The sequence below is a fragment of the Bombyx mandarina genome, chromosome 15, assembly GCF_030267445.1.
Source record: "Bombyx mandarina strain Sakado chromosome 15, ASM3026744v2".
In the NCBI taxonomy this organism is placed as follows: domain Eukaryota; kingdom Metazoa; phylum Arthropoda; class Insecta; order Lepidoptera; family Bombycidae; genus Bombyx; species Bombyx mandarina.
In genome coordinates this window covers 3,399,199-3,414,913 of record NC_143221.1, presented here as the reverse complement: position 1 = coordinate 3,414,913, position 15,715 = coordinate 3,399,199, and the positions used below count along the sequence as shown (strand labels likewise).

Genomic DNA, 15,715 nt, shown 5'->3' with positions numbered 1-15,715 from the left:
GGGTTGGTATCACCACCCCGCCTGTTTCTGCTGTGAAGCGTTTCGGTTTGAAGAGTGGGGCAGCCGTTGTAACTATACTGAGACCTTACAACTCATATCTCAAGGTGGGTGGCGGAATTTACGCTGTGGATGTCTACGGACTCCGGTAACGACTTAACACAAGGTGGGCTGTGAGCTCGTCCACCCATCTATGCAATAAAAAAAAAACTACTGTACGTAATAAATGTCACCTCAAAGAAATAAAAGACATTGTAAATAATTGATAGCCGTTGTGACTATACTGAGACCTTAGAACTATATCTCAAGGTGTGTGGCGCATTTACGTTGTAGATGTCTATGGGCTCCAGTAACCACTTAACATCAGGTGGGCTGTGAGCTCGTCCACACAGCTAAGCAATAAAAAAAAAAAAAAATAACATTACTAAATTTAATAATTGAAGTAGATTAAAAAAAGGGATGGAAAATAATACAATTTAAAAGCTATAAAATTTGCAATAACACAAATCGGCATAGGTAACGAAGTTCTGAACTATTAGGTATTTGATAGATTGGTATTTATTTTCCTTGTTTTCGTAAACATTTGAACAAGCTCACGACCCACCGGGTTTCACCGGAGCCTCTGGACATTGCAAGGCGAATGCAGCCCTTGACCTTGCACTGACCTTGAGATATGAGATCTATTTCTAATCATAAAAACGGTGGTCCGTCAATTCACATTAGAACGCATTACTTTTTTACGGTAGATATAGTCAGGGTGCTGTTACTTTTTTACGGTTTTATTAGCTTCAGACGCATGTATGTTAGTATGTATGTTTGTAATAGAATCTTTGAACATGATTTTGACCCCCTTCAAAACGTCGGTTTAACTCGGGTATACTTATTAAGGACTGATGACAATTTAATAGTAAAAAAATAATAATTAAAAAATGAAAAATCAATAATAGTTTACCCCACGCTTTTTTACAATAAAATCATTTTTCTTACACTAATTTTAATTCAAATTTATTAAAATTTATTTTCTATTTTTTAGTTGGATTTTGTATAATAGCATATTTTGTTAGTTTTTTTAAACTAATATTTATTTTAATTACCCTTGGAGCCACACGAGCATACGGTCCCCTCATAGTGAGTGTTAGCAATGCTAAGGGCAGAGCCAAGCCGCTACCTACCAGTAATTAAGCAATTATAATTTATGCGGGATTGGTTTTTGTTACACAATGTTATTCTTTTATGTTAGGGACGTATTTCATTAGAAAATTTTGTATTTTCCCGATAAATACTCGTATATATTATGTAAATATGACAAGTACATATATTCTCAAGAAAGAAAAGAATAAATTTTGTGTTTATATTTATGACATCAAAGATTTATTACTTTTTGATAAAGCTGTGATTATTTTTATCTTCAAAACCTTTTCAGTTAAGTTCAAAGTACGTTTTAAGTAAGATTTACCGTGTCCAAAACTTTAAGGCGCAGATGTCTGTCCGGATAGCGCAGTAAGCTTATCGTAATAAGAATTACGGGGAGCTTTGGCGGATACGATCTTATTCCAACTCCTATTATCCAATATATTTATTCCTTATCGCGCAGTACTTAATGTATTTCTTTTAATTTTGGTGGCTTGAAGATTTTTGCAGGATTTTTTTATTAATCTGATAGGTGACACACCACAGCATGGATATCACCAACCTACCTTGAAATATTATGAGGTCGAAGATCTCAAATTGTAGTATGGCTCTCCCTTTAAACCGTTGTTGAGGATTAGAAAGTTATTAAAGGAGAAACCCCATTTTGGGCCTAAGCGTTACACGAATGGGATATGTACCAAAAAATTCGTCTATTTTGCTTGATTAACCTATTGAAATCTTAGCTTCATTGACAATGGCCAAGTGTAGAAAATCAGTTATATTCAATTTTTTGTTATAAACAATCTTTGTAATCATCTACAATACTTATTTCAATATACGTAACTAGCTCCACAAACGCGCGGATTAGAATTAGAGCATCCATAAAATAGGATCGATTTAGTGGAAATCGAGTGTAAAAAATTATTAATACTCTTTTGCTTTAGGATAAATGACTGTTTTTATAGGTATTTTAATCAATGTAAATAGAGTATGGCCATCGAATCGTGACACAACTACTTACAATGGCGGCAATTCAAAATATCTACAACTGACAACATCAAATATAGCATGAAAGGGTAGTTTTGCATTTTTATATTAATGTGACTATGCCATAGAAAAACACAAATGTATCAAATCGTGTTATGTTATCTTTAATGTTGCCAACTGAAGATATTTTGGATTGCCGCTATTTAGTTGTGCCATGATTCGCTGGCCAGACTATAAACTTAATCTCATTGAATAACGTAACGTAAAGCACCAAAATCTACTAACAAAAATAATTAAAAGAAATAAATAACTGTGCCATTTAGTTATGACACGAAATCATGTCGGCAACTGCGGCAATTCAAAATATTTTCAACTGGCAATCTTAAATATAACATGAAAAGGTCGTTTTGGTACTTTGAGTTTTTCTATGGTGTAGTTATATTAATAATTTTACTGGTGGTAGGATCTCTTGTGAGTCCGCGCCTCCCACCCGCCTATTTTTGCCGTAAAGCAGTAATGCGTTTCAGTTTGAAGGGCGGGGCAGCCGTTGTAACTATACTAAGACCTTAGAACTTATATCTCAAGGTGGGTGGCGCATTTACGTCGTAGATGTCTATGAGCTCCAGTAACCACTTAACATCAGGTGGGCTGTGAGCTCGTCGAAGGGTATCTAAGCAATAAAAAATTAAAATAAAAAAGGCATGAAATAAAATTAAATGAAATGTGATGAGATAATATGGGAGCACGTAATGATTTATATTTTATATAAAAAAGTTATCATATAAATATAGTTTTTCATATAAAAAAGTTTTCATTAAAATTAAAATAAGACTGACCTAAAGGTCTTAGTTACCAGGTCATAAAATCCCTTAAAAAAATCATTTCGTGCGCAGCGCGTTTCGCATTACGTTGTTTTTAATTTTTGGCTTTCGTTCGTTTTCGTAAACAACCTAACGCGCGATTTCTCGTAACAGGTTCCATTTTTATTTTAAAGCAACCTGTTGCTGCAACAGGTTTCGTAAAAAATTACTTATCTTTAGTAGGAAATAGCCTCAAAAATATCGTTTTTATTAAAATATCTCGAACAATAAACATAACCTAAAATGTAAACATTGTCTGATTTTACCAATTTGGCCATTGCTGGGAGACCTGAAAATTGGGCTCATGAAACCTTCTTAGGTATTGTAACTTATGCCCAAATTCTAGCACTGTAACGCCAGGCCCAAGTTTGTATGGATTTCGGGTTTGTCCTTTCTATGTTTCGCGATTTAACCACTTAACACCAGGTAGGCTGTGACCTCGTCCACCCATCTAAGCAATAAAAAAAGAAAGGTTAATAAAAAGTTTACTCTGAAAAAAAAAACAACTACTAAAGAACGCAAATGTTTTATTTTCCTTTAAAGATAATTAGAAGATAATCGGATAAAACTTAAAATTAGATTCTAAGTTACATTTCTAACGTTAAATATATTTTTTATTATAGATACGTAATAAATAATTACATTATACAATTAACGTAAACGTATTTATATTCGTGACTAACTCTGGCTACGTTTTAGTAAGCGTAATCTTCATTCAGGCTTTATGACTGTGACCAGCTTATTCGAATCTTATTACCTAATAAAAATGTTAATTTTTACAATGAAACAACCACTAGAATTACAAGGAACGCAGTGATAGTCGTAACTCGAATTCGAAACATTAAATTCCAGATAAATGTATTTGACTTTCTCAATTCGGATTTCAATTTCTTAATTTTCGCAGAGAATTAAGTACTTCAGAATAGGTATTTTTCGTTTTGATCTAGTCCAAACAGATAGGAATACAGATTGGTTCTACTCAAATCTAAACGACAATAATTTTGAGTTAATTCCAATTACATTATAAATAAGCTTAAAAATTGTTTAATTACAATTATTCACAGAGCTACGATTGACGTCTCCTGTCGATGCAGCATACAGCTTTTTTAAGGTTCTCCGCGAAGCCAGACTTCTGCATTTGGTCCTCGGCTTTGCATTTAGTCACTTCCGGTTGGATCCTGTGTGGCTCAGTCTTTTCGGCTCCCTGACCTCGTTCGTGGGGTCCCTCGTCGGATCACGTGTCCGAGCCGGGATATTTTGATATGAGGTCGAGTTCCTCTTGATCAGGTTGTACGGTTCGCACCTCAGTTTCCCCTTCGAATTTCTTGGGCCTGTCCAGTTGGTTCTCTATGTTGACTAGGACGTCTGCCAGGCAGCGATGAACATCAGGTGATTTGACTTCGCCTTCCTCATCCCCGAACGCTGTCTCCTGTGCTTGGGCGTCTTTGTTGTTATTCTGTTTATCATTCTCGTTCTCGGCCTTACTATCTTCATCTTCGCTGTTCTCTTTGCCTTCGAGTATCATTTTGTGTGTGGCTTCTTCTATGACGCTGTCGGTTGGCGCTTCATTGATGCAGGAATGTGTGAGAACGAAGGGCAGTTTGACCGAGAGATCTCCGCCCATAGCGCTTAGTGTGAGTTTGACTTTCACGTAGTAAGAGACGTATATGGCAAACACATTTCTGTCCTCCGGTGTATTGTTCGAGATGACCGTGGAAGCGAGACAGGCGCCGGATTTCGAGTAAGAGTCTTCTAGGGCGATCCAATTTTTTGTGACTCCTGTGGAATGTGACGCCAATGAAAATATTGAATCTAAACTAAACAAAAAGAGAATGCCAATTCCAAACATACTCTCAGTCGCTCTGATTTACAAAAATCCACTAAGTCTAATAAATTTATTAAATTACTGTGGTCAGAGTTGGTTTTTTTAAAATTTATGTTCAATTTACAGCTGCCAGTAATTTTATTAGAACCTTAAGGTACCGAGCATTGTTGGCTAATCTTAGAATTTTTTTGGAAACATACCTCTGTGTGGAGTTAGAGTATAGGTGTCAGTATGAGTTTGTCCCGGCATCACGGGGGTGTCGATCCCTTTCAGCAGAGCGACGACGTTCTTGAACTTTCCATTTGAGAACATACACACATCGACGTGCTGCACCACTAGAGTCTTTGGAAAATAATTTTAATTATTTCATTTAGTATTGTGGGAGAAATACGTTTCTTCACTACGTATATATCATAGACCTAATACTTCAGTGGTATATATCTATCGCTTGTGTCACAAACGTCATTAATTTCACAGTCTTCTTATTACCTTATTTTTATTAAGCAACAATATCAATAATAGAATTTCGGTCAAAGACATATAGGTATTTGTAAACAAAACAACCGTACAAATCGCTTTCATTCAATCATTTTTATTCTGAATTCGATATCCCTATATTATTTAATCATCCAAACTAACACGGAATAATAGATTTTAAACGAATGAATGATAAATTTAAATTAAATTATACGCAAACAATTCCATAATAATGAATGATTTATAACCATGCTGGATGAAACGAAGCGAACACCGAACAATAACAACTGAACGATTCAGTCCCATTTACGTGCTAGGGAGAATTTCAAGTTCATATTCTAATTGAGGCCCATAACATCGTATATCAAGTAACACCGACTTGTGTTGTCAGTACTATATTCTATCTTGTCTCATTGGATTTGTCTCATTTGTAGCTTTTTTTATTTTAGCATATATTTTCTTTTAAAACACAATAACTATCTATGTCAGTCTCCGGTATCCATAACACAAGGAATCCTAAATTGAGCTGGATGTTTTTTTTCTATTTTTTTTTTTATTTTTTTTTATTGCTTAGATGGGTGGACGAGCTCACAGCCCACCTGATGTTAAGTGGTTACTGGAGCCCATAGACATCCACAACGTAAATGCGCCACCCACCTTGAGATACAAGTTCTAAGGTCTCAAGTATAGTAACGACGGCTGCCCCACCCTTCAAACCGAAACGCATTACTGCTTCACGGCAGAAATAGGCAGGGTGGTGGTACCCACCCGCGCGGACTCACAAGAGGTCCTACCACCAGTAATTACGCAAATTATAATTTTGCGGGTTTCATTTTTATTACACGATGTTATTCCTTCACCGTGGAAGTCAATCGTGAACATTTGTTGAGTACGTATTTCATTTGAAAAATTGGTACCCGCCTGCGGGATTCGAACATCGGTGCATCGCTCAACACGAATGCACCGGACGTCTTATCCGTTAGGCCACGACGACTACAACATACCTAAACTGATGGTCTAGAGAGACCATATTAGCTTCACCGGGCTAGTAGGTGAGCTCACGAGGCTCAAACCTGACGATGTTGCTAACACGAACTCTAGCAAGAGCCGTGCTTCGCAGAATCTACCACCGGATCGGAAACGCGACCCACTGAGAAGATCCGGCGAGAAACTGAGTGGGCTGCGTCTGTGGGTTAATTTACTCGCCGAGCCCTTTGTTGCAAGCGACGGGTTCGACGAGAACGATGACCTGTGCTTGGCGTACCTAAAAGTACCGTTAGTTGATCGGGAGGATCTGAGTGACCGTGCATGATTTTTCCTTCATGAGTTTCCAGTTATATTGATGAGAATATGCAAGCCTTAAGTTACTTGTCGATTCTTATTAAATATGTTGTCAAACTGCATTTCGGATTGTTGGTATAGTCAAGGTGATTTAAAAGCATCTCTGTCGACATATTTGGATAAAAATCTTTTTGATTATTTTTTTGAATTCGTCGTTGGGGAGTGGATAGTAGTAGTGTGGTGTGTGGATATAGTTAGATGAATTAGAATAACAAAATTTCAGTAGCCAAGGGCTACTGAAATTACTGTGTACCGTAGCCATATTCCGTGATGAATCTTCGTATTGTTTTCATTCTAAGATCCTGAGTGCAATGATTGAGTACATAGCATTAAGTAATACACAATATTTTCTACTTTCTCTATTAGATATGAAAAAATAAAACAAAAAAAAGAAATACTGAATTTAAAAAGTGTGTTTGTTTGTTATATTTTTGTTATGTTTGAGCGCGATCTAGGTCTTTGTGAATTCACTCTGAATTCTGATAATAAATAATCGTTATTTATTATTCAATCTTAAATTTGCGTTTTGTGGACAAAGTGATTTGAAGTAGTCTTAATTGCTTTTAATGAAGCTTAAAGTTCGTAAAAGTTTTTATCGCAGATTGAATTTTGGGATGAAATCATTTGACGAAAATAATATATTAATATTATCTTACATCATATTGGAAGTATATACTCCTGAATTGATTTTTGCATGATCTTAATTTACTTTTGGCTCATTAGTGTATTCAAGGGATAATTTTACTTGTTAATACATATTTTTTTAATAACAAAGTATTTGTGCAGTTCATTTTGCTCTAGTGATTGCGCTACGGCGGACTTCAGGTTTGAAGAAATGAAGAGTTATTACTCGTAGTAGTAGTCAAATTATTAATAATGTTACGCCGGTAAGAGTGACGCCATCTATTGCCAAATAGCCGAATGAATACTGAAGGATCTAGTAGCATCAAGAGCGCTCGAGAAGTGTAAGGCCATCTATTGTCAGATACCGGAAACACGATACTCGACTTGTGTGGAATATTCTCGATAATTCTAGGGATGTGGTATCAGCTATACTCGTAAAAGTGTTGCAGAGATGACACGCAGTGACTTAGTGATCGGAACTACTCGAAGCGAAACAGTGAACGGATCGCCTGAAGCGAAACGGAAGAAGCGAATAAAGTGTTCTATGAGTGTTCTAAGCTTCGATCAATATAGATCGAAGGTATTAAGTGATAAATACAGTTTTAAGTTGTACTTTGGTGGAACATTTATTTATCCCGAACCCCAGCGTGTAACGATACTAATATCATCTAGTTATACAAAATAAAGCAATGTTGAAGTTTAAAAATCAAACGATACCGTAATAGATGTAAATTATTTAAAAAAAAAACGAAAACATATACCAGAGGTCGAAATGTCAAATGGTCAAATGGTGGACCGCAATCTTTTTTTTTATTGCTTAGATGAGTGGACGAACTCACAGCCAACCTGGTGTTAAGTGGTTACTGGAGCCCATAGACATCTACAACGTAAATACGCAACCAACCTCGAGATATAAGTGCTAAGGTCTCAGTATAGTTACAACGCCTGCCCCGTCCTTCAAGCCGAAACGCATTACTGCTTCACGACAGAAACAGGCAGGGCGGTGGTATCTACCCGTGCGGACTCACAAGAGGTCCTACCACCAGTAATAAACAACGTTTGACCATTGTAAGAACGGTAACGATAAATTTTCTATTCGAAAAAAAAAAAATTACGTCCAAGGTGTCGAAGTTAATATCGCAATATCCGTTAATGTAAACTTTCGAGCTAAATATAAATCTTGTTTGATCGCAAAGCGTAAAGTAATATTTCTGCGGGTTCGCGTTTGAATAATGCATCGTTCATTTCATGGGTTGCTGTGATTTATAAGCTAAAACATACACGTATTTCGTAATAATATTTATATACCTAGTCAGGTCATAAGTATTGTCACACAGTAAAAACTTTTCTTTTAGAATGTTGGCCACAAAAAAGTTTATTGAATTCGAATTTCGAATTGTTCATGAAAATAAAAATTTATACTTTTAGAATTTTACTCATTTTTAAATATAGAGTGGACGCTTAAAGAAGACCGTGTTGCAGTTATTGCGTTGCATCGTTGCGGTTACGCGCCAATTCAAATTTTTTTTATTAGGTATATACTTAGTCTGGCCATAAATACTGTTACAATTAAAAATAAATAAAATATTACATTTGAATTTGGAATCTGTAATTTTTATATGATTGCTCTCATTTTGGCATGGTGAGATAAAGAGAACCGAATCGCTGTGATTGCATAACACAAAGTAGGTATGGAGCCAAATGCAATTTTTAAAACTCTCCATACGCTTGGTATTAGTAAAATGTTTGTGTACCGGGCTATTAATAGGTGCCGGTTTGGTTGCTGTTGTATTCTCACGTGTCCTAATTATGTAAATATATAGTTAAATTGATTTGTGCACTTTTTAAACGATTTATGATTAATTATCAAATGTTTAGTATATTTCCAACAAGTTTAAAAACACGTACTGAACTCATACAGTAAGTACATCTATGTATAATGAATGGGCTTTAAGTGTTATCAAAAAAACTTGGAACGGCATATTCTTTTTTCTTTCAAGACGTCATTAGCAAAACATAAGAAAAAGGTTCATTCGCAAAATAAAGAAAAAGGTTTTCACTGGTGGTAGAACCTCTTGGGTGTCCGCACGGGTAGGTACCACCACCCCGCCTATTTCCGCCGTGAAGCAGTAATGCGTTTCGGTTCGAAGGGTGGGGTAGCCGTTGTTACTATACTGAGATCTTAGAACTTATATCTCGAGGTTGGTGCATTTACGTTGTAGATGTCTATGAGCTCCAGTAACCACTTAACACCAGGTGGGCTGTGAGCTCGTCCATCCATCTAAGCAATAAAAAAAAAAAAATGTAGTACATAGTAGATTTAGCGAACCCCACCTAGTATTGTTATTGAACAGCCTAAGAGTTAGGAATTCCTCCCTGTCATTCGTGTATAGTTTTAATTATGTTCACGATTCGCGAAAAACCACAGAGCTCAATTTGAATACTAAACGTATATAAAACACGACCTATTTAACAATGAAAATACCGCGCCAATCCATCATCCAATCATGACTTCTATACAGTTCAAGACTCACTGTCAATCTTCAAAGGGGAGAAACTGGCGGGTTTGATAGACAATTATTTTTATTCCTTGCTGAAACGTAACTCGGGAATGATTTGCTTAGCCGACACAAGCGTAAGAAAATTTACTTCAATATTTTCGCTGTAATATTATAATTATTGTATTCTTTAAATCAAAATGATGTGCACGTGGAAGAAGTGAAACTTCTTTTGCGGTGTGTAGTATTGTGGTTTTCTTCATTTTTCATCCTTAAATCAAATTTCTCTTATAATAGGGAATGTTGTGTATAAGAGAAACGATCTAGCTCGCTTTATCGTTTTCCTCTCTCCACAGTCGAGTGGTTCGTGAAACGCCGCCTCCATTTTCTCAGTCTCGTTCTTCCTAAATTGCATATTTTATCTCTAGCCGTAACGAATTCGTCGCGAGTTAAATTTTACTTTCAGCGCGCCTAAAGAAGTTTCACTTCAATAACAAATGTAATTTCACCTCACCTTGATCCTTCGGACAGTCTTCGACGAGTGATTGGCGACCGCAACGCTAACTTTGACAGGCTCTCCGTGCGAGTACATAGCTTTATCTAGCCAGGCTTCTAACTCAACCCTGTTAAAATCAGAGAAAATCTTTATAAATAACTATTTGACCCGGCAGACTTCGTAGTGCCTCAATCTATAAATAAAAGGCCTAAACTTATGTATAAAATAAACTTAACACAAACAAAAGGAATCGGTCCGACGGGGGACACATCAAAGGAAAAACAAAATTGTTATTTTTAATTAATTGCGAGTATTTTCATATTTATCTACCTTTTAGACCTTCTCTGGACTTCCACAAATAATTCAAGATCAAAATTAGCCAAATCGGTCCAGCCGTTCTCGAGTTTTAGCGAGACTAACGAACAGCAATTCATTTTTATATATCTTTATAAATTATCTATATCTATCTATACTAATATTATAAAGAGGAAAGATTTGTTTGTTTGTTTGTTTCGAATAGGCTCCGAAACTACTGGACCGATTTGAAAAATTCTTTTTCCATTAGAAGCCGACATTGTCCCTGATGAACATAGGCTGCTTTTTTTAATTTTTTTTTATTTTTTTTTTTGGTTTCATGTGTGTTTTAATGTTTAATGTTAAATTATAAATATTTTAATCGAACAGTAATGTATGTGGAAGTCGATTCAGCCCGCAATGCTATAAATATTGAAAATAATCTGTGACGACAGTACTGATAAGCAAAGAATAGGGCTCTTTGTTATTTTCTGAACGATATCGGAGAAGACATTAGGAGGGGGCATCCTTTAAAGTGTCAAAATTAGTGATTAACTAGCGACCCGCCCACGCTTCGCTTCGGAAACTGTAATTTATTATTGATTTCTCCACTATTTAATGGATTTTACTATACATATAAACCTTCCTCTTCAATCGCTCTATCTATTAACAAAAACCGCATTAAAATCCGTTGCGTAGTTTTAAAGATTTAAGCATACAGAGGGACAAACAGATATAGGGACAGAAAAAGCGACTTTGTTTTATACTATGTAGTGATATTTGCACTAAAGAAAAATAATGTTTCTTGATGTTCTCCTGGCCACACTTTTATTCATGTTCGCAGGGCGTAATGACAGTCCGCACGATTAGATATAATATTTCCTGTTTCCGACGCGAAGCAGTAAAGCATTCCGGTTCGAAGATTTAGATACTCCTAATACAGTTGAGATTTCGATATCAAATCTCAAAGTGGGTGACGACATTGACATACTGCGGTAGCCACTTAACACCGGGTATGCTGGGTACTCGTTCTAAGTGGGTGGCTCGGGTATCTAAGTAATCAAAATCTTGGGCTCCTATTAATAATTAATAATAATATATCCTCCTATTAATATTAATAATAATACATAAATGATCTAATATTTATATAAATAAATAATCTAATATCTATTTAATAAAAAAAAATTATAAAAATATAAATGATCTCGAATTCATTCTCTAGTTTGTACATTTTATAAAAATATACCTACATGAATCACGTTTCTTAATTGTTTCACTAAACACCGCAGAAATTGTACTGGTTTAAAAGCAAAACAAATTTATCGAATTAATTATCGAAGAGATATTCAGTCATCTATCTGTCAAATAGTTTCTGTGTATAGTTACGATGTCAATGTCAGGTTGTTGTCAAAAACGTCAGAGCATAAACATGTTCCGTAGTAAAAACAAGAAATAAAATTGATTGTGAAAGACTAGAGGAAATATTGCTTCAATCTAGCACGCCATCGCACATATAATTAGAAAAGTACTGGTCCCCCTTTCCATGCGATGTTCATTGTATTTAAAACATTAATTACATAATATCTAACGGCCGTCTGGTGTAGTGGTAAGTGACATGGTCACTACACAAGGGGGTCGCGGGTTCGAATCCCGCCAATGGAAGATATTTGTATAATAAATATAAATGTCTTTTCCAGGGTTATGGATGTATATAAAATATATGTATGTGTATAATAAAAATCTTACATTTATATCCGTTATCTGGTACCTGTAACACAAGTTCTTTACGAACTTATCACAGGACCAGTTAACGTGGCGTGATTGTTAGTAAATATTTATTTATTATTTATTTATTTATAATAGTAATTAGAGGTATACCGCGTTTTACTTTGTAACTGGTTTCAGAGGGGAATCACTATAAATTTCAGAAAGCTCTAACTTAATTAATGTTTCTTTTTGAAAAGCTAACGTCAATATCGATTAGTTTATGTTTTTGCTCTCCGAAATGATTCGTTTATTGAATTTTATATTAGTTAATTATTCGTTCGATCGTCGGAACTAATATAAAGGCTCTAATTGAATTTATTTGTACTCTCTGTGGCTACATTTAATTATGGTTTCCTTGTAAAGATTTTCAACGGCTTCATGAATTAAATCGAAGTTAACGAGTTCAAAATTTTACGTGTTATGAAATGATTTATATAGGTTATATACAGGTTCCGTTTCCGGCGGGTATCGGACGTTTCGACGCGAGTACCGGGGAGTCGTTAAGGGGGTGACCGCTACCATCTAGACCAGGGGTGGCTAACTTGATTAGAACCAAGATCTACTGACGAAACACTGCGATCCACCAATGACCTTTCTTGAAATGTAATGAAAATAATGTAGTTCGGTATCTAAATAATGAGCATATTTTCTTTTATTAAAAATATTAAAATAATTCTGAAATTATATAATAAAAGGGAACTATTGTGTAGAGAGAATAAATAATGTGACGTAATGGTCATTAACAAACGATACAGGATAAAGATGATCCGTGAAGCAATTGGTGATTACGTTGCGAAGTCTGTTCTATGTATTTATATTTTTGTCTTGCCACGATCGACTGAACTAATAGGCACGATCGACCGGTCGATCGCGATCTACCGGTTAGCCACCCCTGATCTAGACGGTCCCGCGTACCCCGCGAGCCCCCACGGTGCGGGGATCTTGTAAGAGATTCGGCCCCCAACCATAAAAAGGGTTTGAAGAATTGACCAGTAAATATTCAATTCTAATTTTCCAAACAAGGTCTACAGTCAGAAGAAGAAAAAACCTGATGAATATTAGAAATAGGTGAAGATTTATCAAATAAATTCCATAGCATTGAATAAACAGAATAAATTAACATTCAATCAATTTACTGGTGGTAGGACCTCTTGTGAGTCCGCCCGGGTAGGTACCACCACCCAGCCCATTTCTGCCGTGAAGCAGTAATGCGTTTCGGTTTGAAGGGTGGGGCAGCCGTTGTAACTATACTGAGATCTTAGAACTTATATCTCAAGGTGGGTAGCGCATTTACGTTGTTGATATCTATAGGCTCAAGTAACCATTTAACACCAGGTGGGCTGTGAGCTCGCCCATCCATCCAAGCAATAAAAAAAAACATTTAACGTAACGTCATCAATGTTGTTTGGTAGTATTAAACTTACCTGCCATCAGAGAGTAGGAAGGGTTTTTCGACGGTAGCCCGAGGCGGTTGGTGTTCCGAGCTCTCTATACAACACAAACTAACATTTAATTTCGTGAACTATTATTTAATATGTTAGTTAAGTCGACTGGTCAGAAATACCCGTGACCTAAAACAACTTTAGTTTACTATAGGTTGGGATAAAAGTTTTTTCGCATATAATATGTATATTATTATGTATGAACTTGTAATAAAATCTCTTTAAAAAAGTTAAAATGCAACGCAAGCCGCGAAAAAAAATTGCAATGTTTATGGACCTAATGCAGTGATTGTGAGTAGCACAAATTTGGTTAAAGCATCTACAATGCGGAAATTTTTATGTCAAAATGCGCGACGCTCTGGTCGCCCTACTACGGATAAAATGGATGCCATTTTTGAAAAAGTGGAGCAAGATCGGCATATCAATCAGTAGTTACGACGTAGCTGAAGAACTGGGAATTGACCACAAAATAGTTTGGCGCATTTGAAAAAAAACTGGGTACACAAAAACGCTCGATACTTGGGTACCTCACGAGCTCACTGAGAGGAACCTAATGAACCGTGTACTCATTTGTGATTCTTTATTACGACGTAATGAAACCGATCCATTTTTGAAGAAGCTGATAAGTGGTGATGAAAAGTGGATCACGTACGACAAGAACGTGCGAAAACTATATTAAAAAATGTAGTGAATTTTCTTAAAAAATGCAAAGAAACTTTTTCCCCAATATATTACTCCTTATCCTTTTAAATTAGTGCAAAACAATTCTAGAGTGCTGCATTAATAAATTAATAAAAAATTAAAAAGGATTATTTTATAGCATTCCTTAATCGGCCCATCTGATTTTAAGCGGTTCCCGGAGACCAAAGATATGTTAACGTGATTTTTGTCAATCACCTTGAATCGACTTGAAGCCTCTATCTCAATTGTGGCAGTAATTACGCAAATTATAATGAGTACGTGAGTATAATGACTTGAGTACGTAATTCATTAGTAAAATAAGTATTTGCTTTCGTGATTCGAAAGCCATCACACTCGCATCACTTGGTGCTTTTCACTGGTGGTAGGACCTCTTGTGAGTCCGCATGGGTAGGTACCACCACCCCGCCTATTTCTGCCGTGAAGCAGTAATGCGTTCCGGCTTGAAAGGTGGGGCAGCCGTTTAATTAAACTATACCGAGACCTTAGAACTTATATCTCATGTTTGGTGGCGCATTTACGTTGTAAATGTCTATGGGCTCCAGTAACCACTTAACACCAGGTGGGCTGTGAGCTCGTCCACCCATCTAAGCAATAAAAAAAAAAGTACTGATATCACAACCGGCGTTTTCACTTATTGATTCGCGAGCATAATTGAGGCGGTCAGCGCAAAAGTGGCCTAAGCTTACCATAGTTATGATGGAGCAAAGAGGTTTAAGTTTTTATGAATTTGAATTTTAAAAAACAATACGCGCAAAAATACTGTTTACAAAGCCATCTGCTATCTATGGGTGAAACTATCGATAGGCCGGTTTTGCATCAAAATTGATTACATTTTAAATAAATTGAAATATACATATTTAAGCATGATTATGAAAAATTGTGGATTAGGCCACTTTTGCGCTGACGGCCTCAATTGTTTTGAAGTTTAAATAAAAAAATCAATCTACTTACCGATCTCGTCTCTTTTAGGGCGGCAGTTTTCATCTGATTCCAGCTTCGTTTTGCTTTTCAATCTGCAAAAACGACCAATCCCTTTGTATCTTGAACATATTGAAATCGACTCTAGCTGTCGTTAGTCGAGAGTTAAGGGTTAATTTGCGAAATTAAGCTTTGATTAAGCCCGAAATTCGTATATGCTGTTGCCATGAGTGTTGTGGCATCGATGCTCGGCGACGACGAGTCGTGGAAGGCGATGCTCGACTTCTGCGAGTGCACCATCTCGCAGAAGGAGGCGGCGGGGCGCGTTAGAGACGCGCAAGCCCGCCGCCGTCGAG

General features: G+C 36.3%; 1 protein-coding gene across 2 annotated transcripts in view; it reads right to left on the bottom strand.

Moving 5' to 3' along the window:
* Positions 1 to 3,485: 3,485 nt before the first annotated feature.
* LOC114242640 (phosrestin-2) overlaps positions 3,486 to 15,715 on the bottom strand; it is an 85,179-nt gene continuing 72,949 nt past the window's right edge. For both annotated transcript variants that reach the window (XM_028173886.2, XM_028173887.2), the window contains exons 7-11: positions 15,393 to 15,454; positions 13,722 to 13,785; positions 10,255 to 10,363; positions 5,001 to 5,142; positions 3,486 to 4,754 (exon numbers count right to left, since the gene is read on the bottom strand). In XM_028173886.2, the coding sequence (XP_028029687.2) occupies positions 4,210 to 4,754; positions 5,001 to 5,142; positions 10,255 to 10,363; positions 13,722 to 13,785; positions 15,393 to 15,454 (922 nt within the window). In that variant the 3' untranslated portion in view covers positions 3,486 to 4,209. The remainder of the gene's footprint in view (positions 4,755 to 5,000; positions 5,143 to 10,254; positions 10,364 to 13,721; positions 13,786 to 15,392; positions 15,455 to 15,715) is intronic.